The sequence below is a fragment of the Neodiprion virginianus genome, chromosome 5 (assembly GCF_021901495.1).
Source record: "Neodiprion virginianus isolate iyNeoVirg1 chromosome 5, iyNeoVirg1.1, whole genome shotgun sequence".
NCBI lineage: Eukaryota > Metazoa > Arthropoda > Insecta > Hymenoptera > Diprionidae > Neodiprion > Neodiprion virginianus.
The window spans coordinates 19,437,180-19,460,566 of NC_060881.1; the positions used below are offsets into that span (position 1 = coordinate 19,437,180).

Below are 23,387 nucleotides of genomic sequence, written 5' to 3' on the forward strand. Positions count from 1 at the left end.
TTTTTCAGAATTGAATCGAATCTCGAGGGGCATGCCAATTTTCTTCGTTAAACTCTCAAACATACTCACGATCAGGCTGCAAACATTTTGTCAAACTGAGGAAACATTCTTTTAGACACGAATCTGTTATACCTGATGAGATTTTTTCAAGAAATTAATGACAATATATTGACTTTGCAAATTTGTGAGCAGAAGGAGTGAGTGTTAAAAAAAATTAACAATCTGGTTTTTTCTTAATATTATTCTTACGCAGATACGCTCCATCAATTTTTAATCAGTCAATTAAGTTTCTTTATTTTTTGGCTCAAATTAATTTATTCATTTCCACTGACATTCATTAATTTATTCATTACACTATCAATGTATTTTCTTCGTTTTCGTTAGACAATACAGGTATTATTAGTATTGAAAATATTGATAAAGAATATAGGCAACGCCTGAAAAAATAAGGTATTGTAATTGAGAAAATATATAAATTATAAGTACTTGGATTGGAATCTTCAAATATATCAATTGAACAACTTGTGATAAATCGTAACATAAATCGACCATCACACAGTATGATAATAAGCGAGACTTAGTTTTCTCTTCATTTTTCAAGCCTCAATTGATTTCGAGCTCGTGTATTTCGAAACGGCTTTCGTTCCCTCGGATATAGCGTGCTTGGCGAGTTCACCGGGAAGAAGAAGCCGCACGGCAGTTTGAATTTCCCGCGAGCTGATAGTCGGTTTTTTGTTGTAACGCGCCAATTTCGAGGCCTCGCCAGCAATCTTGACGAACATGTCGTTCATGAAACTGTTCATTATTGACATCGCGTTTCGAGAAATACCTGAATCGCCGTGAACCTGTTTCAGAACCTGCAGCGAGGATCGAAATTGTTTTGTGTTAATCGATTATTCAAGGTTTTGTATAATTCCGTTTAGACTATAAGCAATGCAAGAAAAGTCGATGCAAGTAAAAGTAGGTAAGTGTAGAAGTGTATGAGAAACGTAAAAATTTCGAAAATTACATGGAGTCTACTCTTTAGGATGTGTACAGAAAATTTGGTATCACGAATTTTTGTGCAATTTTGATCCAAATATTTGATTGATCGATTAAAAAAATTTCCAATGACGTTGAAACAATGAATGACAAAGTTGAATTAAAAAAACTCACCTTGTATAGGTAAACAAGAGAATTATAAAAAATTCCACAGGTTAATTGAGTTTTCATGTAATCTAAAATTGTAGCATCCATACTTTGTCCTTGAAATTTACCCTGTGAATGTACGTGGAGTAAATCATTGATCGCATCTTCCTAGATTTTCTGACTGTCTCTTTCTGGACGTTTTTAGGGTTTTTTCCTCGCGCTGAGGATGCCCGTGGATTCTTTGTAAACATTTTCTGCACCGCTTGAGGAAAATAGAGAAAAAGTTGGATCGGGCAAAAAGCGGAATAATAAAAATCAACAACCACAAGATCTCTGACGCGGTGGAATTTGTTTTTATCGATTAATCTCTGCTGCGGTGAATAATGATTAAACGTATTACGCGGCCTTGAACCTCTTCTGCACCGAAAAAATTCGCATCTGACCGTCGACACGTGACGGTTCGTTTTCCAGTTCTCAATTATTTCTCATGGCACAAATAATTTCACCACCGCCCGCAGCTAATAGTACAACAAAACAAACAGGTCTTTTATTCTTTCTCTGATCCTTCCTCCTTCCTCCATCCTCTCATTTCTTACTCTAATTTTTCTGTTTCACAGTTACTCAAACGCATGTATAACCCTGGTAAGAAAACAACAGGACGATAATAGGGGATAAAATAAGAGCCGTAAGAGCGGACGGAAAATGATCCAAACACAAAAATCAACGATCAACATCGCCTCCGGCGGTCATCCTGACCTACCAAATATCCCAGCTCGATCATCTCGCAGTTCCTATGCCATTCTTGCCGGTCCAACGGATCCGAGTGTGGAAGGGGAAGCGGTCTTCTTCCTATATAAATCTTGATCCGTGGTTGAAAACAACGCACATGTAATCGGGATTTACGATTGGTATACGTCTGAAAATAAACAAATAAACGAGGGAATAAATTTAATTCAAAGTATAAATAAACTGACTATCAATATGAAAACCGCCCTCTTTGTACTCGGCGCTGTTCTCAGCTTTGTTATTCTCACCATCGACGCAGCTTCTGTTCAACGTGAGCCTTTTCATAATTTATACATGAATTGTTGATCGAAGTTCGCAACACGCTGGTCTGAAAGACGCCTCGAAGACGTAGAAAAATACTATAGAAATCCGGGGGGATAGGAGTAAAGGGATAGCTATTTATGTTTGAAAGACGTCTGCAAGGCGTGGTTTTGACCATTTTTTCATGATATGCCGGAAAAGAAATGAAAAAAGTGTAGACGTCTTTGCGGCGTTTTACAAAGTTATACCAACTTTGAAAATCTTTGTGAATTAATACGATTCCTAGATTTCTCAGGAAATTTTGGTAATTTTCATAAACGTTTTGACAATCTTACGTGTTTTCGGGGCAACTTTTAACTACCTTTCGAAAATTATGATAACTCTAGAAAAAAATGTTATGAAAAATACGTTTTTCTCTTTTGCAGTTCGCGAGAAGAGGCATCATGTCTTCAATCCCGGTTTTGTCGGTGACTGTGAGTATTTTTATTTTCTCTGTGTGTGTAATTTGAAATTCGAATTCTGACAGCGCGGAGATTTTTGCGTATTTTGGAATGAAATTTTCCCGTAATCCAGCACCCGTACAGAGGCATTACAGAACTTCGGTAATAATTTGAAATTCATTAGTCTGTCAAAACAAATTTTGTTGATGGAATTAGACGTGTAATGGAAAACGATACTTAACGAAATCCTGAAATACGTGTTTTTTTAAATAAAGTAAAAATCACGTAATTCAGTTCCAGCCGATTTTACATTTTTATCCACGTCATTTAAAATTACAGAAATTTACAGGCGTATAGTCGTGTGAAAAAAAATTTATCCATCGTAAAAGTGATGAAATGAAGTTTTGTAAAGTGAAATAGAGTTCGAAAAGTTGGTTGGCAGTTTGAAAATCTGTCTTCGACGTAAAAAAAAGTTCTCAACGCTGCTATAATTCAGAAGCTAATTTATGACATGAGTCAACTGTCATGAAACGCTTTGTAATTAATTGAGTTTCTGTAAAAAAATCACTAGTAACCCGAAAAAGTAGCACAATATTGCGGTTGCCTTAAGAACATCGATCAGGCAATGTTTTGTAAATTCAATAAATTCAACTATCCATACTACTCGCAGCTTTTGAGATATCATTTACTTTTGTATCAACGCGTTTTTGATCGGATTGCACGTCTGATACATCGTCGAACCATCCTGACATCAATATGAAAAATCAGCAAATCGCATCACACAATGATAAATAACAGGAATAACAATACAAAAAAGCATTATTCACTCATCGGTAGCAACTGGCTGAACAATGAAGAAGTAAATACCGATCTTGATTTGATGTTTCCTATATTCGTCACCCCATTTTTCTTCATTGTGTGATGGGTTTCGATGATTTGCAGGTATACTTTCTCGAAAAAAATTTAAACGATTTCATTCAACTGATAATTTCCTGCAGTTTGTTGTTTTCAAATTCAAGCGAGTCGAAGGTAATCGTACTGCTGCAGGCATGGAACGATTAACGGTCGCGTGAGTTACAGGACGCCACCACCAGATGGCGTTCCGATCCGCCCCGATTCGACAACGGCTTCTGCGCGTACTTTTAGCCGGTACAAAATCTTCTCGGTTATTAAGGGAGTTCAGCATTAAATCGATTTTCTATCGATTGTCTTGAAATTTGGACCACGCGCTATTTACAGTATCTTCAATGCACTCGCAAAATTTTGAATTACCATGCCGGTACCAAAGTGAAGATATTCACTGTTAGAGTATCGAGTTTTAACATGTAAAGGTGTAACCGAGTCACGAGCTAGAGGGACAATGTAATTTAAGATAACAGTAACAATTTTTGATTGATTTTGGTGACCGAGTACTAATATGACACGTGATGATATTAAGAACAAATGTTGAAAAATGGGGCTTCCTAACAGTGCCATTTAGGTGTACAGTCGAACTGATTGTCAGTCGAGCGTGTGTCAAACTTTTGTCTCCGATTGACACCAGAGAACGGCCTTAACCGTGGATAACAAATATTAAGACGGAGTGAAAGCAGTGTTTGGTCAAGGTCCCTCAGCGCAACAGCGTACAACTGATCTGTCAGCATTTACGATCATTACAGTGTTTACAGAAATAATTAGCGCCACTTTCGTTGGACGGGGAATATTATTACATATTGGTCAACGATTTGTTTAGATGAATTTGATATTTGCTGTTTGGTTCAGCACAGCAGGGAAAAAACTGTCGCCCTCGCGAGATTGTCTTTTAATCTTGGACGGCGACTGAATGTCGATTATCAACTAAACTCAGAAGATGTTATGTTTGCTCTGACAGATGGTTTGTGTAAGTTATCATCGGGTAGGTTCCACGAACGATTCTCGATGATCGTTTTCAACGACTTGCGAAAATTAAAGAGTTGTGTGTACCAAGATTCACGAGCTTAAGCTTCACTTAAATCGAGATTTTAAAACACTTGCATTCTCAGAAATTTTGCCCATTGATTTTCACTAAAAATAAGTCGTCATATCTATCCAAAATTCGAAAATTGTGCATAGAAATCGGATTTTAAATCAAGGTACCGTTTTTTATAGAAAATCTAACGCAACATTCATGGAATTTGGAATTTGAATTTTGAATTTGAAATAAATTATAAAAAAAAAAGTTTTCACTATTCGAGGATCAATTGCAAAAAGAACGGACCGCAACTATTTTCAGAGATTGAATTTTTTCTTGCAAAAATCGTTTTCGTAATTGGAGGATCGATTCGCTGAAAAAATGTGCGATGACGTTTCCAAAAAATTCTTCTCTTCGTTACAAACATCGTTTTCGCTGGCCAAGAATCTATTGTACCAAAAACAATTCTACTGATTATCAAAAATCCTAACTCGTCTGCGAGGCAAAAATTGTTTTCGCCATCTAAGGATTGATGCCGACAAAAATACGTTGATAAAATTATCGGAGATTCAAACTTTTGCTAGAAAAAATTGACTGTGCAAAGAATCAGCCAAAATGGTTTTTAGAAATTTGAACTATTCACTTTAAAATTCGCTTTCGTAATCGGATGACAGATTTTACCACAAACAAAATCATATAATTTCCACACATTTGAATAATTTCTTGCAAAAATATTTTTCAACTGCCCAACTGTTAATTTTCAGATTGTTCTTGCGTTCGAACAGATTCAACACTTGAATTTTCTGTTTTTTCGTAGATTGGTCCGGTCCACAAAGCGGACGAAATTTTGGTGGGCTGATCGAAAGTGAAGCGAGTGCAGGAAGCAAAAGTCTCGTGAGGCGTGAGGGTTCAGAAGGAGAAAGTCATGCAGCCAGTCATTCCAATAGTCGTGGTCAGAACGGCTCTGGCAGCGGTAAAAATAAGTTATTATATAGTATAATGACAGGTGGAAAATAGCGTGCACTTTAAGAACTTATAACTCGACAAGCAATTATTCAATTCGATCGTGATTTGGTGTCGCTCAAAATTATGAAGAACAAGCCTCATTTATGTATTTTATTTTTTATGAAAATCAACTCATTCAGAAGCGTTGTTATTGATAATCATACCAACCATTTAGGCCTGCGACATATTTTGCGGTGCACACGATATCTCAAACAGAGTTCAACCAGTTGGCTTCCAATTATGAAACAGTAGTCTTGCATAATTTTCCCCCTTTGCCAAGGTCTCAGTATTTTCGTGACAGTACGACTACATTGAAATTCAATGTACCGTCAGAAAGTCGCGAATCTCTCTATTATATCAAAACCAAAATACAATGATTGAAAAAAGTGGTATCATAGTAAATAGGACAGGAGTGTTCGATTTCAAATTTTAAAAGAATCTGTTTGAACCGTTATCGAGGAATCGTGGGCACCGAAAAACATGTCATTGAGTAAAACGTTCAACATTATTGTCAGTAGCAATAAAAATGCTTCTTATTGTTTATTTTCATAAAGAAATGTCAACGAAGCTCGACTCATAAAATTTTGAACGAAACAAATCCGGATCTAATTGAATGATCGGCTGTCAAGATATTAGGAATTTCCAAACTCGCGATACGATGCATCAATCACGAGAATGTAAGCGACGTTTAGTGTCTTTCACCAGCCGTCGACAGCCATCCCAGTCGCATTATGGATGAAGGACGCTCTTTCGTATCTAAACAATAAAACGCAAATCTTCGTTTCCGTTCTAATTTTCCATGTAAATAGTTTATGTGCCATTGATATAATACTTCAACATAATAATTAGAAAACGTGTGTTAACGTCAGCAGATATTAGTACACCAGCAGGTTAGATCAATATTTTTCGAAACTTTTTCGCAGCTTGCAAAAAACTGTCGTCAACAAAAGACGAAAACTTTTAACCTTTTTCCAGGATCGAGTGCCGGCAGTAACGCCGCAAGTTCAGCGGGAAACAACGGCGATGGAGCTTACAGTTCGTCGAATTCGTGGGCATGGGCGTCAGGATAGGAAGGAGAAAACGGCTATCCTAGACGATATTTTTACCTTTAATAAACCGGGAGAAATAGAGTCGCAGCTGAGGAAAAAACAAATGATTAGGTTGATTAGTAATTGAATCAATAAACGTAACAATTCTAAGTTGCTTTTTTCGCTGCTTTAATTACCTTGCTTTTGCCTTCATGTGCCTAAACTTAGTTATGAAAGATTTTCTGACATAGCCCGTCACAATCCAACATGGCGCCGGCCAAAGCAAACAGCTGATCTCAGTTTTCAGTTAACAGCACGAGCAATGAGGCGCAGAGAAATTCCTGCTGGCAATCGTACCTTCGTTTTGTTGCCCTGAATAGATATCTATCAAAAAATAGGACATAAACTGACCTTTATCATCAAATATGGATATTATATTTCGTTGAGACTGCGTTGAATTTCGCTACCTCGTATTAGGTTTCAGCGTTTACGGAATACGTTATAATTTTATCTGGACTTGAAGGCGGGAATTGAGACACTGCGGAAACCAGAGAAGCGTAAGTAATTTTATACGGTGATAATAGTCTGTCCGATATATCCTCGCTTCCTCCTGTTTTCTTAATTGGAGCGTATATTCTTAGAATTATTTTTTCGGGGGGGGGGGGGGGGGGGGGGGGTGGGTGGAGGAAGAAGGATGAGGTAATCTAAGACAATTCCGAGAAATGGGCCCCACTTCAGGCCTTTGAATTATTTGTCGGAAATGAGATGATAGACCGAAGGATGTTTTAAGATTGGTTCCATTTTTTCCTTCTTCCAAATTTTGCATCTCCAATGGATCTTCGTTTATCTCAACGCGATCATCTTTATTGCTGTCAAGTGCGCAGGGCATTGTTACACATAAATATCCGACCAATTTTTCTTCCATTTTTCACGTCTTTTTTCAACAGGGTGTCTAAAATATATATAATAATCATGGTTATACAAATACGGAGTTAATTCACAGTAAAAGTTTTCTTATAGTTATAAACGTGTTTACAATTATTATAACATTGATGAATAAATATAATTGTATCTCCGTTGTATTTCATGCTCTTTTTCTTCGTGTAGTGTCTGCCCATCTTTTTACTCTCTTTAAATCCGATTAGAATAATACGTAATATACGTTATTATTACATCGCTGATCAAGTTTGTAAATTACCTGAAATCATACAGTATATGAGGAGTTTTATTCGGTTACGGATTGTTGATGAAAAAATCGCAACAGACGTCTTTTGTACACGAAATGAAATGGTCGATTAGAATTTCAACGCATATTTTTGTATTCGATAATTTTTGGATTAATTTTCTTGTACATTTACATAGCGACTGAAAAATTAATACTGATACATTTCCTGGATGAGTGTTTTTTTTTTTTTTTTTTTTCATAATGTTTTGTTCAACATCGTATAGATTATCGTCGTACTCGAGGTTAGAAATTTTTTTTACGGTACCGAATAAAGATACCATTCGTGTACTTATGCCGATACATCGTACCGAGAATTAATAATAATAATACAATAGCTGTAAGTATTATATAATATACATGTATAAATACAACTATATTCGTACACGTTAAAACGTAAAATAATATAGTAAGAAATAGTCGAAAATATAAACATTTTTCGCGTGGTCTTAGAAAATACAAGCTATATATATTTACAGAGTATATTATATTTATTTATGTAAAGATATTATAGATATATTGCGGGGACTCTATACATAATATTATCTATATATGTAGTTCACGTGTTTATTAATCATCCTGTATATTTAAATATACCTGTAATATATTGTATAACACCAACTATTCAACAACATGTAAATACTTATAAATTTTGTAGTTTTTCTTCTTCTTTGTATATGTATAAGATTTTTTTTTTTTTTTTTTCTTTATAACATTCAATATAGAATTATTCGGGTTATTGTATCCATTTTAATAATTTTTATGATACGGTAACACCAGTTGTAAGAATATCCATACAGTGCCTATATTAACATTTCATTTACTACACGGTCCTACTTCTAGAACCAGTTGATCGGCGTTCGATTTCATCGTATATACATTCCGAATTTTCGATTACTCACCACTTTTCCCAAATTCGTATTGAAAAATTTATTCCTTACAATAATTGTCAACTAATTTGTTTCGTTCCTTAAAATTTGTTATTGAACAGTTTGATGACAGGCGAGAAAAAGATATTTTCATTTGTAGTATCAGGTACTTCTATGGCTTAAAAATTTTCTTTCTACAATTTTACTACCATCAAGAGGCAATTTTATCACGTTCTTTATTGTACGTACGATGCAATAACCTTCCCGCAAATTTTTGTGCAGAAGAAGATTGGCCGAAGGAAAAAGAAAAGCGATTCATTTTTCGAGTTCATTTTCAGCGGTGATCTACTCTCTTGAGTGCCTCGCCATTTCTAACTCGATCCGCACGTTTCGTGAATAAAATACCAAGAGAAGGGATCCCCAAGAATCCTCAAAGCGACAACAAGCTGCGATTTGTTTGCAAAAGCGAGAGAGAGAGAGAGAGAGAAGGATGAAAAAAAATTTAAAAAAATACTTTTATCAGCACAAAACGATTAATCACACACGACTTTCTACATCAACAGAACAGATGTAACTTGAAACTTTTCCCGACGGTAACTGAATAACAAATTTTTGCCCTCGCTCAATCGACGGTATCATTCGGTGATTTTTGAAAAATTTGATGAATGATGTTTTTTTCGTTTCATGAATAGTACAATTGACGGGATAGAAATTTGAGACTGATTTTAAAATCGTACTAAAAACTTTGAGTGTCTCGACATTTGCTTTTTTCGCGATCATAGTTTCCCATAATGAGAATAGAAAATTCGGAATACATATATGTAGAAAGAAATATTATATCCAACAGCCGACGAACTTTTCCAAGTCGACTAACGATTGTCCTCTACATTTTTGATGGTGTTATAAACCAGTGATTGAAATTGATGAATCTTACGTATAAGTAATTATTATCACTATTGTTATTATTATGATTATTTCACTTCTTAAAAATTGCATTATACGCAAATGAGGGAGGCGGAATTTTGATCACCTCGTTCGCTTCCATACAAATACATGTATATAGATATATTACATATACATTTATGTATAATGCAGTATATAATTTGAACTTCCATTACAAGTGCCATTTTGGCTGAATTAATTTTCATCATTATCATTATCATTTTTACTATCACTACTAGTGTATGTATTTATTTTCTTTTACTTCATTATGTGTCAAAATATTTCTATTCTTTTATTATTTTCACTTATTGCTGACGCAGGATTAGGGCGAAGCTTGCAGCCGTTGGAAAATACTTAATAAAATAATAGAGGAAAGGTGTTCCAATCACCGCAAGCTTCACCCTTTCACACATTTATTGTAGTCACACTTAAGAGTTCCGCTAATCGCTAAGAGCCCTTTTACACCGTCTCAACCTCGCAGGTTGTTATGATTATTATTATGATTACTGGTAGTCTACAAATCCGCAAACTTTCGCAAATGTTTCGAATAAGTTGTTGTATCTATTTTCTAAACCGTTTCGAAAGAGGTGAAGTTTTTTTTTCACAGATTTGCATCGATTGAAAAATATTGAAAAAAAAATGAAACCGACTTCAACAATAGTTACGCTTCTGTTTTTAATTGTTGGAAAATATCGATTGATTCCTTGTTTTTTACACAAGAATAGTATCAACATTTGGATTTGCATTCTCTTTCGGACGGGTTGAGACGGATTTGAAGCACTCTCAAGGATCTACCATCTATCATGCATTATGTATCATTGATTATATATCGATTGATATCCACACTAGACGTAGTTAATAAATAATTGTCCTTCGCAGTATATTTTGAGACTTTCATCGTCCTCCACAGTTTTCGCTCCAAAATTCAAGTAATCAAATCAGAGGCTCTGTAATTCAAGGCAAGAGCGATATCCGAAATTTGGGATTTGGATTGATTTTTGAAAGTGTTTCGAACTAGAAAAAAAAATGGAATAATCGTACCAGAAATCAGAAAATTTGAAAAAACTTCACAATCAATTTTAGACTTTCTGGTTGCACGAAACAGAAGAAAAAAAAAAAATTCTCACACAATTATTGGTTCAATTTAACGGCAAAAGTGCGAGAACAATAATGGAGTGATAAAAATTCAGAAATCGGGAGTTTAATTGGTGCACGAAATGCGGACGACGCTCGTTTTTTTTACAAATTATTACAGTCGAACACTCGATCAATTTTTCTTTCTTTTTATAACTCATTCTTGCAACACCGACGATGATAAAAATAATAGTAACAGTTTACAATTGAATATAAATCGAGAATTATTACTCTTTTTTTTTGTATTTTCTTTCACTTTAGGCCGATAGAAAAAGGTATTTACATGCTGTGCGGGGAAACGTGTATATATACATATAACGTATGTATGTATAACGTGTGTGTGCGTGTGTGTGTGTGTAAATGATTAAATTAGCTACAGGAATTATAGTTATAATTATTATAGTCAGGTTGGTTATACAGGGTTTTTTCACTCCTACGGTAAAATATATCGTATGTATATATTATTATATGTATATTTATGTTTCACATCGTAAGTTTTAGATTGATATATTATATAACGAGGGCATTAATATTTATTTATCTCAGAATACTCCATCATATGCACGAACAGCTATATTACACACATCTATATTATTTATTTACTTTTTTAATTGAAATTTTCAACGCTTGGGCTGTCCCGCAGCCCTCCACGAATTCTGTAAGGATTTTCTATTCCTGTTGTGTAATACTGTTTTACCAAATTATGGTACATATTAGGTTTATCAGTATAGGTATACGTATATGAGTTCACTGAATTTCCCGGCTGGGGAATAAATTCACATACATACACATATGTTTGAACAAGAATTTTCATTCGACATAACACCGTTTATTTCATAAATTGAGATTCAGTTAAGAAAGAGTTACGATTCAACGATTGTTTCCAATTTCTGACTCTACAAATCGTTACCTCGAAATAATCATTTGAAGAAACATATTTGTCAAATGAGAAACTTTGACTATATCAATAAATTGAGTTGGCAAAAACAAATTTATGGGAAAAAATACAAACTACTTAAAACCGAAAAACAAAAAAAATTACGAAATCATTTTGAGACTCATTGCAAACACCTCGAATCATTCGATTTTTCTTTCTAATATTACCTGACGTTGTACAAATTCTTACTTTCAAGTTTACAAATTTAGTCCTTCACCTAACTTTCTTCCCGACGAAATTTTCGTTTTTTTCAGAGCAGGTATTCGTATCTCACCCTGTCTAGAATATCGTCACTGACGTTTCCAATATTTTTTTTACCGCGTTGGGATAATAAAACTTTCTCAAATTTAAGTATTTATGTGTCAATACTTGAAAAACGCGTCAAGAATGAAGGAGAATCGCAAACTCAGGAATGAGTGGGTCTAAAATTAGCAATTTTTTGCACTTTTTTGAAGAAGACGTGTGCACGTACGAGTTTAAAATTCCTGTACACGCATATCTGTACCTATGTGTGCGTTACGGCAAATTACTATAATAGTCGCTTAGACTTAAAATACTTACAAGAGGGATAATTGAAAATGAATTATTGGTGTCTCTACAAGGGAGGTAGTTTGGCATCGTAATTTTACCTACGTTTTACTTCGTTATAACGATTTAATACTATTTAACTTCTCTTCAAACTTCTTTCGTTTTTCTAACTCTATTTCACGACTCGTGATATTCGACTATTTTATCGCGCCTTAAGACGTGCACTTGCACAGAGTGAATTCCGCGAAAGCTGGCCAAACAATCAAATCATCATTCAATCAACGGATTGCGTCTTTGTCTGATTGGCTGATATAAAGCATTCACTCTGTAATTGGATTTTGACCCCAACGCGCGTCGAGGTTCTTTCTTTAGGATTGAATTTATTTTTTTCAACCATAACAGTATTAAAAATAATTGTGTATATTGATACTCGAGTGTGTCGTGTGGATAGAATTATATAGTTACGCTAAGTAGGTTATACGTATAATATAATTTGAGCGATCGTTTGGGAAGAATGCACATAGAAAACGAAGGGTAAAAACGGGAAATGAAAAATTGAAACGAATCGAGAAAAACGTTGCCCCGGTGAATATGATTTCTACGATTTTCTACAAATTTTTAGGGAAACCGGGACATTTCGTATAATTTTGTGCAAAGAATTGTTTTCGTACAAAATTGAAAATATGCATAGTTTCTTATGAAAACATGTAGATTATCATGAAAACTTGCATTTGTTTAGTAAAAAATCTACAAGCTACTACAATTTTTAACGAAAATTAACAATTCTTTACGAAAAACTGCGCATATTCACAATTTCGTAAGAAATAATACGAAATGTTCCAATTTCTGTAAAAATTCGTAGTGGTAGAAATTTTCATCATGATACGGATTTAAACTCATCTGCAAAGCTCTCTAACTTTTCCAATGATTCTTTCGGTGATATAGGTATAGGTATGTGTACATAAAGCTATATATACCAGATTTACCTTCGATCTATGATAAATGGTGGCCCGTTGACATGAGAGTGGAAACGGGGTCTCCCGAGTAAATATTGATGCCCGTGATTCCCTGGACAGTAATTGATTGGTTTCTGCGATGTATGCATGTGACCACGGGGGTGAATCTACTTGAAAAAGTTTCCCTCCAAAGGTTTCTATAATTCCTAATGGGGCCTACACGAACGAAATGTCTCTTGATGGAAGAAACCAGAAAGGGGAGAAAGCAGGGTGAGGCGTCAGTAACAGATGTTTACCTTGTCCCGGTTATTGACTGATCGATTCACTCCATGAGGTTGAAAAGGGAGTGAGACAGGGCCGAGTCACGAGTTGTCTGAAAGCCTCCTTTCGGACGGAAAAAAGAAGACAAACAAACAACCAAGAAGCAAACAGAGAAAGTGGTCAGTTCCTTACCGGGAACGTGACTCTTATAAGAAAAGTACCCAAAATGCGGCTCATCGATTTTCTTCATTCCGTGATGTTGCGGTACATCAAAAGGCATGAGACATGTATTTTTTATTCGTGCCAATTCGCTTGTTTAAGGTACAAAAAACAAGTCTATAGTTAATCCACAAAAATAATTGGAACGCAAATTGTAAGGGTGAAAACACTGCGCATGCTGTGATCTGTGGATAGTGGGTAACGTACCATTGGTTTGATCGGAAAAGAAATCGTTATTGTCATAAAAATGTGAAAAATCAATTTTTTTCAAGGTGAATCTTGAGGGTGATTTTTACCCCTCAATCGGCTTGATGAAGTCGTATAAGAACAGTGTCAAATGTTTTTTTTTATGTCCTACAATATATCTTCGAGCGAAGAAACTCGGCGAGGTACACATTGGGAACTTTCTTTGTTAGATGCTTGGATCATTTGAAGAACTGTGAGAAAACGCGAGTGAGAAGAGATGAGAAGATCGCAGAAGAAGACTAATTTAGTTCATTATTGTCAAACAAACACCGCAGTCATTCCTGATCCATCAGACAAGGTCATTGCAGTATCGCCTGCACATGCTGTCCGAGACCTTTACCATGGTTCCTGCTACGTTGCTCCAATTCGGTACCAGGGCTTTTTCGTCAGAAATTGACAATTCCGCGTAAATCAATTTCAAGGATACCGTTCATTGTCGGAATCAACAGTCAGTCGTTAATCAACATATGCGGGCTACATGCACACGAGGGACGAAAGTCGAATGGAATGGTCGAAGCAGCTCACCGGACCTTGAAGACCGTTGTCTAGTGCAAAGACAGCGACTCTACGGACAGAGACATTGATGCTGCGTGTCGGTATATCTGAGGACCAGGAGTTGCCGGGTGTTCTTCGATACGTTCAAGGTCGTTTGCGGCCCCGGCGCTGTTTTGCTTGTATAGCCGAGGCGTTTGTCTGCACAATTGCGGCTCCGTTAGTGACGAAGGCTCATCCGCACGGTCGAGGCTGAATTGTCGCTTCAGCAATCGACAACCGCTGCTTTTCCCTGCAGAAGAAGAGGAGCGGAAGCGTTATTGTAAAGGTTTTCTGGAATTATTCATGTGTGATAATGTTATAATACATTTAAATTATTATCAATCTGTTTCATGACACTCGGTATGGAATAGTAAAATACGGGTGAATTGAATCAGAAAGGACAAGACAAAGCTCGAGAAATTATAAAAAAGAAGCGAACGGCTGCTGGTTTCCATTTCCAACAAGGTGCGAGACTTGTATTTCGGGGCCGTTTGAAGGGGGTTAAGAAAAACGGCGGAACGGAAAAAGAACTCGATCGAGAAGACATTAAGGTTTAAAATGAAAAAAACCAAGTGGAGCACAAAGAATCAGAGAAAGAAGATGGACTTGGAAAGCTTCTGATGGTCTCTTGAAAAGAGTGTGATCGTTGTGCTTTACGACGATTTGCTGAAGCCAAATGGAAAAGTGGACAAATAGAAGAAGATGATGATGATGATCATGATGAAGTTGCAAAACGAAAAAAAATGTTTTCCCGGATTTTTATGAAAAGTTCCATACCCCAGTTTAAAGAAGGCTTCATGCTCGTTGAAAAAATTTAAAAATGTTAACAAGAAAATGGGAGCAAATAAAAATTAACAAGGTCAAGGACAGTTTTGAGCTAAGTAAAATTTTCGGAAGCTAACTGAAGAATAGCGAAGAATAATAGGAAATGTTAGGAAAATAAAATTTTCAGTCTCTTCTTTGGTTTCTGAATTTTCATATGAGTCTGACATATAAGTCGCAAAATACATTTTTGAAACCAATCGAAGATGAAGATGAAGATCTAGATGAAGTAATAATTAGCGTGATTAATTTCAAAGTCAATTTATAGAAAAAAAGATAAATTTAGGAGAAAAATCCCTTGTCCATAGCAAGAAAGGAGAAAAAGAAGAATGAGATCAAGGTAGCATATGAAAAGGTTTCACAAAGCACGAAAGGATTCAATTAAGTCAATTTGCGAAATGAAAGCTCAGATGCAAGAAAATTCTAAAGCAAGAATGCTTTGTCCACCACTGTTCATCAAGTGCAGGCAGAACTTGGATGTAATATGACATTCGAAAGCCAATTGAAGGCTAGTACTAAGAGAGAAATAATATGAGGAAGTGTCTGGTCATGAAAAAGAGACTTCCAACTTACCATAGTGTTCATTGGGCGAAAGACATCTGTAATGATTGTAAGGCGTACTGAGATCATCCTCGTCGATGACGCCAACCCTTCTGTGCCTTCCGCGAAAAGCGGATCCAGTAACGGAGGTCAAAGAGGTTGTAGAAGCGCCGAGAAGAGCGGCGGCGACTTCGGTTGCCGATACCGGAGTGCCGAGTGACAGTTGAGTGTCGCCGGATGTGCTTTTGGTGACATTGGCGCTTGAGTTATACTCCGGAGTCTTCACGATGTCTCGAAGAATTTCAACCGCGTCGCTGGACTTCAGGGAGAAGCTTGTCGTCAGGGTCTTCTCGTCATGTACGGATGCCGAAACTCTCCTCGTAAATGCATTCCGCGCCTCGAATCTGTCTTGAGGAAGGTGTTCCGTTCCTCCGGACAATTTCATTCCGGATGGAGAGGCCGTTCCTGCTGGCGTTGTCGCCAATGAAGCGCTGCACTCTCCCGAACTTTCGTCGTCGGACGCAGTGCTCATTATTTGAGGCGTTTCCAGTCCAGATTGGTCCCCCAACGGCATGTTACCGATTATCAAACTCTCGTCTAGCCTTTAGCAAAATCAATTATTTCACATTTTGGACACTACAGGGCATCGCTTTATAAAAGGGTCGATAAGCAGTTGCTTCAGTTAAATGTCGTTATACGAGTGCAACGGACGTCTATTGTAGATACCATTCTTGAATTCTAGTGTACACCAACTGTCTTTGTTTGAATTATATCTGAAGTCACTGGAAGTCTTTAGTTAGTCTTGTAAATCCGCAAGAGTTTTGAAGTCATGAACATGTACGTTAAATAAAGAAATGGTCAACTTCTTGTTCCGATAGAGTATTATTTCAGGATAACGTTGTCTAGAATACGGTGAAAGAGTTGACGAGAGTATACGAAGCATTTTTTTCTAATAGAATCAAGAATCAATTTGAAGATGTGTAAAATTATTGAATTATAGGCGTTTGGTAAATTTGATTTGTGAATAATTACTCACCCGTGACTCTCCCTGTTCAGCGTTAATAGAAAAAATGTGAACCATTAAATTCCTGAAAACGAAATAATATCTCCCTTCTAATAGAAGCATAAAGTACCTGCATCATTTTTGAAAAGGCTGGTTTTGAAAGCCAATAGTTAACTATATCGAGTTGTATTTTATATTTACTTTATGCGTTGATTTACCTTGAACTCCTCGATTAGAGGACATTCGTGCTATGAATTCGAATTGAACTTTTGATACTGTTGACACTACTCAGCTTCAAGTGGTTAAATGATAACCCGTGTCTGAAAACCTGTGCTACGTGAAAGGTTTCAAAAGAACTTACCCGAGAGGCGGCGGCGTCGGCAGTTCCTTGTCAAATCCCTGCTTTCCCAGGAGCCAATAGGTTGGCAGTCTTCCCTTTCCCTTGACCTCGGTTCTTCCACGATACTCGATTTGGTAGCCGCCGACATGCGTTAGCCGATCACGAGTCGCCTGACTCATATGGATTCGCCAAGCAGCACCGGTCGATTCCATCCTCGAAGCGGTGTTGACGGTGTCGCCGAAGAGGCAGTACCGAGGCATGGTAAGTCCAACGACTCCCGCACAGCATGGACCTCGATAAAGGACGCGAAAGGAGAGGTAAAAGTTGGGTCTTCGGATATTGCCGCAAACCTTCAACTTACCGGTGTGTAGCCCAATCCTCAGCCTCAGCTGCGTCTTTGGTAAGTGTCGCAGCTTGAACTTCCCGCTCTGGTGAAGCAGGTCTAAAGCCATCGTCGCTATCTGGGTCGCGTGGTCCGGTATTCGCACCGGACATCCACCGACCACCATGTAAGCGTCACCTATCGTTTCCACCTGCGAAAAGAGAGCTGTTCATATTAGTGTATAGATTAACTGCAATGACCTTCAAGATCATCCGGAGACTTTTTTTAAAGAAAAACTAAATAAAAAAAAATTAATCGCTTGATTCAACTGTCTCGTCCATGGTTTCTGCTGAATTCAGAATGAATGGGCCACATCGTCTGGCTGAAAAGTCAGGATACCAGAAAAACCGTTTAAAAAATCATCAGTAGTGTTATACTTTTTACAAACGATGGTAAAGATAAATGAAGTGACATCCCTGTTGTGTAATATAAATGATTATGAGTTGATTCGAATAACACATGTTCGGATAAAAAGATAATGAGAAGGGGTCTTTATAATCAGAACGTTCAAAATGTTTGAAATCTAATGCTTTGGATCCGATTCATACGCTTTTCGAAAATCTCCAGAGATCAAATAATATTTTTTAGACAAGCAGTTCTTTCTAGATCGAATGTAAATAGACTGTTGTGATTAAGGTTCAACAGATCTTTGCCAACAATTGCATTTGCGCTTTGTAACTTTGCTGTAAACGCATGGCTTCTGAAACATTGTTTGGACAATTTTCGGGTATATGGCTAACCAGCAATTGAGTTAAAAATATTAGAATCGGATCCAAAACACCAGAGTTTGAGCATTTTGAATGTTCTAATTATGAAAGCTTTTCTTAAATTGCTGATGGCTCAGCTTGTGTCATTCGAATTTTCTCCGGATCATTTTTATTATACATTCTGTTTTATTCGTGCGTACCTTCATTGGATCAATAAAATACTGCTGGAAATTTCCTTCAATGGTTTCTTCTTACTTCTCAACTTTTAATTCAGACGGTGCGGCACATTCATACAGTGAGAGATAGCTCTTTGTCCAATATTTTACCTTGTAGACATTGTACGCGTTTATGGTGGCATCGAAGCAGGTGTAGAGGTCATTCAGGAGATCGACAACCTGGAACGGAGTTGAGTACGCTGATATGGTGGTAAATCCGACGATGTCCGAGAAGTATATAGTCACTTCGCGGAATTCTTCGGGGTTCACCGGCTCACCGAGTTTAAGTTTCTCCGCGACAGAGCTGAAAGTTGAACACATGAATGTTATCGCTCCTTTTTCAGCCAGTTGCTAAGTTTCCGATCAATAGATGACGGGCACTTGCCTGGGCAGCATACGGTTCAGCAGCTGTTCGGTCTTCTTTTTCTCCATGTCCAACTGCTCGGTCCGTTCTCTGATGAGCTCCTCCAAGTTGTTGGAGTATTTTTCGAGCATTTGGAACATCGTGTCGACGAAATTCACCTTCCTAAATATTGTGTTTCCAAGGCCATTTAATTCAGTCTGTATCGCTACAAGGTTTGCGGGACAAGTGGGAGCCAAATGGAAATTTGACAAGGTGCTCGAGTTTCGTTGAAGAAATAAAATTCCCTCCAAATTCGTGTTTACTTCTCATCGCGGATACTTGAACGAAGAAAATTCCGACTCTCGAGGAGAACGGTTGACTCAGTTACCCTGCTCCTCGATTCCGAGGACGAGATTGTCGCTCCTCCAGTGAATTACTGAAGTGAAAATAGGTCGTTGGTGCGGACGTTGAGTACAACAGTTTGAAACTACGTCGAAAATCAATGCGCTAGCCACAGCCCGTAACTTGTATCGAGTAGACATACTCTCGCAAATTGGTGGATAGAAACCCTTGCGGCTCGCAGTTTCAAAGATGCTCCGACACGGATCCCGTCTGTATCAATCTACCGGGTGGAGCAGAAAAAACTAGCGAAAGGTCTGGAGTTCAAACGGCTTTCAGTGATTGGCAACGGGTGGACTTTACGGGAGAATCGATGAAGCTTTAGCTACTGGACGCCACCACCAGTTAGCGCTCTCGGCGCAGATGGAATACCGCTGCATTGCTGAGGTATTAGTTACGAAAGTTTGCCACAGTTTTTCAAAGGGGATCAAAACAGGATCCAGAAGTTGGAGATAGTTTATCTCTCCTTGTTGAATTCAATTCCCCTTTTCCAGGCTTGAAAGAGACCGGTCGAAAGGATTTCTTGACCGTGAAAATAATAAACCCCTGCAGCTTAGAGACAGGGAGAGGGTAACTATCCAAGATTGGAAAGCTTTCCTCTTTCCTTCGTTCGCGACATCGTCACAGGAAACTTTTTATCCGACGGACAAGCCAACGGCTAAAGCTGGTCGACTACGCAAAGTTAATCTGATGAGGTGGACGTGTATCAGATTGTGAGTCAAATCTACCGTTCAACGATCAAAGGGATTTGATTGCATCACGCGGCTGGCTCAGCTGGCTACTTTGATCCATTCTTATATCCCCCCCCATTTTCTCTTCTCCTTCTCCTCTTCCACCTCCTCCTTCACACTTCAATTCCCTCGTCCGCTAGGCGAACTGCTGGAACTATAGCGGCTTTAATATCAACTCATTCTGTCCTGTCGACTATCCTTCGATGGAAATTCCCGCCAACTTTTTTGTCAATTACAGAAAAATGAACTCGAAATTACGAATACGCCTGAATCATTTGACATCACTTTGAGTGATGCTAGAATCATTCTAAGTTATTTTGCGTCAGTTGATATTATCCAGTTTGTTAGGTTCATTTGAAGTTCTCATGAGTCATTTCATCTTTGTAGTCGGGAAAAATGGTCCACGGTACAATGAAATTTCTAAAATTCACTCACGTTTTTAGCCGTCTATAAAACATATTTACCCTGTCAAGTTTCTGATTCCTCGACACATATTCTCAGTGGAGTAGAAAACATCATCTAACGCTTATTGCCCCCTTATTTTTCGCTTGCACCACGTCCTGATAACCTTTCGCACCGAGAACGCCCTGCGAAGCGTATCATGCATGATATTGTACATGTGTGAATTAACCGCTCGTTAGGCAACGCACCTGTTCGTCAGTTGTGGGGAAGAGGAAAAAGGGAGGATGGTCGAGTGGAGCGAGAAAAGGCGGCTTAAAGTCGCACACTCACCTTCCGTGATTCAGCTTTTTGAAGAGGTCATGGACCGCGTTGAAATCCGGACGCAGATCGGTCGCCTCGGCCCAACATTGCCTCATGATATTTATTGCCTCCGGAGGCGCTGCTCCTTTGCTTACCGACGGCCTTATCAGGGGTGGGGGTCTTTTCACTTTTTCTATGATATCTGAAGGTAAATTTAAGCGTATCACAAACGTGAGGTAACAAAAAAGAGGAAAAAAATGTCACGAAATTGCAAGGTAAGGAAATAGAAGGAGCGTTTGAAGCATAACCATCGGTCTCATAAGTTTCAAAGATGAGGAAAACCATTCGGCATCTCAGATTAGAATAATAGAATTCAGAATTACTGCTTTTACATAAGAGTATAAGAATGTTATTTTTGATTTCATAATTCCTTGGACAAATTCGTAATTAGTGACGCAGACAACTTAGGAAATCTGATTTCAATGGAAGTGGATGAGTGAAAAGAATATATCCATATTCCTTACGTTAGATGATCTCAAGTCCAGAGATGATAAATTATAAGACTTCAAAGAATTTGATAGTAAATTAATTAATATTGATTAGAGAAAAAAATGATTAGTGTTTAAAAGTACAGAGCTTACAGTTCCATTATCGGAAGAACATTATATTTCAGTTTGTAATGTACAAATACGCAGCGCTGGGTAGCATATAACTGCTGACTGCGATAATTCAATTTCCCTAAAGCTGGTTGACCCCGAGGCTGTGTAATAACGTTGAAGAGAACTTGATAGATAAGCGCAAGGGAGAACTTAGATTTCTAATCTGGAAACTTGCGGGGTTCAAATTCCGCAACGAAGACGTCTAAGACACCCGCTGACATAGCCAAACGTTTAACCCTCATCTTCCGCCCGGACGAATCTCCACCTTGCAGGAAATGCTAATCCTGTGATTCTGTCCGTTTCCCTCAACTCGTCGGAATCTAATTTAGCGCTCTTCCGATTCAGGTTAAAGTAAGCGTATTTCTAATTGCCTGATTGATTTGCTTTGAAATATTGACGAACCAAAATAGAACAAAACATTCGCACTATAGTGTCAAACTCAAGCGTTATGAAGTGTTATTAGACAAAATGAACAATAGAGAGATCCTTATTATATGTTTCGGCATTCATACCTTCGGGAGATAATCCGAGCATGCAAAAGGGTGCGCCTCGCACAACAACCTCCTGCATGATTATCCCAAAACTGTAAACATCCCCGGGTTGTGTGCCTCTCTTCCTCAACCCGGAATGCCTGAGGAGTTCCGGAGCCGTCCATAACAGGTCTGAAACATACAAAACTTGGCGGGTTACATGCAGCGTGCTGAAATCTTAATCTCCAGATTCAAACAACCCCCCGCCAGGGAAACGGAAAATAAAAAAAAATTCAAACCTCCCACCTACCGAGAGAAATAAAAAAAATTGAAGTCTGTGAGGCGTGGTTGTCACCTGATATAACTAGGTACTAGATTCCAACCAGGAAAGTACCCCACCGGTTTTATTTTACTGTGATGTGTTGTGATACATCAAATGAAATTGCACACGTAGTTTCTGAAGTCCAAATTCGACCGTTAAAGGTGTAAGAACTTCACCTAAAGTACTGCCCTTAATATAAGGGCTGCAGCCCCTGAGGGTAAAACACTGTGGATGTCTTTGCCTGTCGATAGGAAATAACGTGGTTTGAATTGGGATTCGTGACCACGGTAGTTTAATTGAGCCCAAGTTTTCACGTTATCTCTTTGTTTCATCTTTATTTAAATTATAACTGACAAATTAAGCCTTACATATCGAGAAAGCATATAAATTGATTTTTTGGAGTTAATTTTAATAGTGGTTTTTGACCCTATGAAGGGTTGAATTTGCACGTGAAAAAAATTCGGATCTCAAGTGTTTGGACGTACTACAATAAATCACAGAATGAATATAATCAATGAATTCCTCGAGTGCTTTCTTTGTGACTAATTTATGGTTTGTTTCAATTACATAAATTTTGATATTTTCCTGAAATTTATATCCATGCTACAATAAAATACGGTTCAACGAATGAATCGTGATATAATTAAGATGAACATTTCTTTTCCCCTTTTCTCTGAGTTACAAATCCAATCAATTATAATCTAACAATTGCATTTTTCAGCAGCAACAAGATTCGTTAGAAAATAAAAAAAAAAAAAAAAAATTATTCTAATGTATCCCAATCACTGCGAATCAAACGCTTATTATTTTTTATGTCAATTGAAACGAGTCTACTCAAGTTACAATTACTCTCAAATTATCAAATAGTTTATTACGACAAGTAAATAGTTAGAGCAGCGGTTTTCCGAAGTAAAAAATTCAAACATTAGCATTTACTGTATCGAAAACAAAAAAGAGTGAACAAGGTTCGTAGTCCCGAGAGGCTGTGGCAAATATGGGTCGTTCCCGATTCGACCAATTTACTACGGTCAATATGAGCGCTTGCTTTCATTTGCTGTGCGTTGATCCGTGCGCAAAAATATTCACTCAGCGAAATTTTTAAACCCTAACAATGTGAACAAGCGTTTTTGCATCAAATTCTGGCAGTCACTCCAAATATATAGGCTTGTAATCGCGCCGGAAGAATTTGAAATTCCATGAATACCGATTATTTTTAATTGATGAGGAAAAATTGAATCCTATTTTTTGAGTTAAGATTTCTGCAATTTTCAAAAAATCTCGATAATGAATTATTTTTTACGTTTTGCTAAGCTTATTTTGAAACTC

General features: G+C 37.5%; 2 protein-coding genes across 4 annotated transcripts in view; one reads left to right on the forward strand and one right to left on the reverse strand.

Moving 5' to 3' along the window:
• Positions 1 to 2,005: 2,005 nt before the first annotated feature.
• LOC124305162 (hyphally-regulated protein-like) lies at positions 2,006 to 6,679 on the forward strand. Of its 3 annotated transcripts, none has more exons than XM_046764263.1 (4): positions 2,006 to 2,185; positions 2,598 to 2,648; positions 5,363 to 5,518; positions 6,526 to 6,679. In XM_046764263.1, exons 1-4 carry the CDS (start codon positions 2,110 to 2,112, stop codon positions 6,618 to 6,620), a joined length of 378 nt encoding a protein of 125 aa, XP_046620219.1. In that variant the 5' UTR covers positions 2,006 to 2,109; the 3' UTR covers positions 6,621 to 6,679. The 3 variants fall into 3 exon arrangements, with proteins under 3 accessions (XP_046620219.1, XP_046620220.1, XP_046620221.1); XM_046764264.1 differs by having other exon boundaries at positions 2,601 to 2,648; XM_046764265.1 differs by lacking the exon at positions 2,598 to 2,648.
• A 573-nt stretch (positions 6,680 to 7,252) lies between these two features.
• Positions 7,253 to 23,387, reverse strand: part of LOC124305144 (retinal guanylyl cyclase 2) — a 139,258-nt gene continuing 123,123 nt past the window's right edge. Inside the window, exons 16-25 of the mRNA XM_046764224.1 lie at positions 21,782 to 21,931; positions 20,641 to 20,812; positions 18,821 to 18,961; positions 18,547 to 18,739; positions 17,493 to 17,664; positions 17,153 to 17,423; positions 16,825 to 16,836; positions 15,822 to 16,390; positions 14,418 to 14,676; positions 7,253 to 10,625 (exon numbers count right to left, since the gene is read on the reverse strand). Coding sequence (XP_046620180.1) covers positions 14,438 to 14,676; positions 15,822 to 16,390; positions 16,825 to 16,836; positions 17,153 to 17,423; positions 17,493 to 17,664; positions 18,547 to 18,739; positions 18,821 to 18,961; positions 20,641 to 20,812; positions 21,782 to 21,931 — 1,919 coding nt within the window. The 3' untranslated portion in view covers positions 7,253 to 10,625; positions 14,418 to 14,437. The remainder of the gene's footprint in view (positions 10,626 to 14,417; positions 14,677 to 15,821; positions 16,391 to 16,824; positions 16,837 to 17,152; positions 17,424 to 17,492; positions 17,665 to 18,546; positions 18,740 to 18,820; positions 18,962 to 20,640; positions 20,813 to 21,781; positions 21,932 to 23,387) is intronic.

Bases quoted from the DNA above. Each gene is read 5' to 3' on its own strand.
- LOC124305162 (XM_046764263.1), top strand. From the start codon at position 2,110: ATGAAAACCGCCCTCTTTGTACTCGGCGCTGTTCTCAGCTTTGTTATT. The intron at 2,186-2,597 runs GTGAGCCTTTTC...TTTTCTCTTTTG, and splicing joins CGACGCAGCTTCTGTTCAAC to CAGTTCGCGAGAAGAGGCAT. The intron at 2,649-5,362 runs GTGAGTATTTTT...GTTTTTTCGTAG, and splicing joins TCCCGGTTTTGTCGGTGACT to ATTGGTCCGGTCCACAAAGC.